The sequence below is a fragment of the Buceros rhinoceros genome, unplaced genomic scaffold, assembly GCF_000710305.1.
Source record: "Buceros rhinoceros silvestris isolate BGI_N320 unplaced genomic scaffold, ASM71030v1 scaffold6289, whole genome shotgun sequence".
In the NCBI taxonomy this organism is placed as follows: Eukaryota; Metazoa; Chordata; class Aves; order Bucerotiformes; family Bucerotidae; genus Buceros; species Buceros rhinoceros.
Genome location: NW_010432008.1, coordinates 28,879 through 30,719, shown reverse-complemented (window position 1 = coordinate 30,719; position 1,841 = coordinate 28,879). Strand labels below are relative to the sequence as shown.

General features: G+C 51.2%; 1 protein-coding gene across 1 annotated transcript in view; it reads left to right on the top strand.

Moving 5' to 3' along the window:
• The window catches only part of CAMK1G (calcium/calmodulin-dependent protein kinase IG), a 9,282-nt gene that overhangs the window by 3,388 nt on the left and 4,053 nt on the right, over positions 1-1,841 (top strand). The window contains exons 4-6 of the mRNA XM_010143603.1: positions 343-481; positions 603-726; positions 1,279-1,354. Coding sequence (XP_010141905.1) covers positions 343-481; positions 603-726; positions 1,279-1,354 — 339 coding nt within the window. The remainder of the gene's footprint in view (positions 1-342; positions 482-602; positions 727-1,278; positions 1,355-1,841) is intronic.

The following is a 1,841-nucleotide window of genomic DNA, read 5'->3' as shown; positions in this document are numbered from 1 at the left end:
ACTTGCTAATGTAGCTCAAGGAAGTGATCACACAAAACCTTCTCTCTGCTGGTGGAGCAGAGCCTGGAGGTGCCGGACGCCTGCGGTTCCGACTGCTGGGAGTTGCCTCATAACCTTACCCACATTCCCTAGATTTACCAGAAATACTTACTGGCACCTGAAATTGCACCCCACAGCATCCATCAGCCTCAGCCTCAGCCAATCTGCTGCCCCAGGAACGGTTCTGCTGTCAGGGGAGTTGTGAAAGGACCGCAGAGTCAGCTGGCCTAATGGGAAAGCACCACCAGCTCTGTCTGTTCAGTCTTGTTCAATCTTTTCCTTTCCGAACTCCCACTTGCACAGGGTGTCTGGGGGAGAGCTCTTTGACCGCATCTTGGAACGAGGAGTTTACACCGAGAAAGACGCGAGTGTGGTGATCCACCAGGTCCTGACCGCAGTGAAGTACCTGCACGAAAACGGAATAGTTCACCGTGACCTGAAGGTGAGACCTGTCCCGCAGCGACAGCAGTGCCTGGGGGAGCTGGCACGGCTGCAGGCTTTGCCTGCTCTGCCCCCGTTCCTTTCCATTTCTCCACCACAAATTTCAACCTCTGTGTTTGCAGCCTGAAAACCTTCTTTACCTTACGCCTGAAGACAACTCCAAAATCATGATCACAGACTTCGGCTTGTCTAAAATGGAGCAGAACGGCATCATGTCCACTGCCTGTGGGACTCCAGGATACGTTGGTAAGGCAAGACTCAGGAACAGCCTTGTGCTGGGGGACTGTCTAGAAGAAAGGCCGTGCACGTGCAGTACGTTGTCTAGCAGAAAGGGAAAAGTACACAACTACATTAGTAACAACATGCTGCTCAGAGATGCACCACACGGACCATGTAAAGACCGGATAACAGAGGAGTGGGGACTGCAAAATCCCAGGATGGTTAACAGCGCAAAGGGAAGGATAATTTTAAGAGCGATGTATTTCAGCATTAGTCATTTCAAAAGAGTAATTGAAAAACAACAACACTAAATTTAACACAGTGGGGTTTTGTTTGATGTCCACCAGACTGATCCGCAGCGTACGGATTAAAAGCTCAGGGCGCAGGAGCTTCTTTCAGTTCAACGACATAAAACAGACACAAAAAGCACAGACCAACCCAAGCGGTCAATCCAGCTGTTACTGGCTGATTCTCTGCACTGGCACCTCAGAGGCCAAGCGTACCGGAAACTGGTGCTTTCCCCAGCACTGGATAATTTATTATTACTTAGAATTTTTACTTGCTTTTGCTGTTTCACAGCCCCTGAAGTCCTCGCTCAGAAACCGTACAGCAAAGCCGTCGACTGCTGGTCCATTGGAGTCATCACCTACATCCTGTGAGTAAGAGCAAACAGCACCCACTTATTTTCCCACGATTTCCCACTCCTCCATCGCTTCACGTGTCCCTGCGGAGCAGCAGCGCAACCGGAGGCGATACTGGACCTCCCATTTTGCTGCAGGAGCACAGCAGCACCGAGTTCTTCCTCTGCACAGATTCACTAGAGCATGGAAACGAACGGAATGTGGGGAGTCGAGTTCTGGAGTGGAGATAAAAGGAATCACGTTTTCTGTCATGTGCCTCTTCCTTCGCTTTGTTTCTTTCAGTTGCCTACAAATATCATTCAATCTCCCTCGCTCTTTTTGTTTGGTTTCCTCCCACTCCAAACAGCTATGTACCAGCTGTGGCTTTGTCCTTTCACTGCTGCTGATTGTAACTCTGTTCTGCCGTTTACTGACGCCTGTCGCTGTGAGGGGCAGAGCAGCCCCTCCGTTACCTGCCTCCACACGCTGCCCACCCTGGGCCGGCTGGGGGGGCGCCTGTGG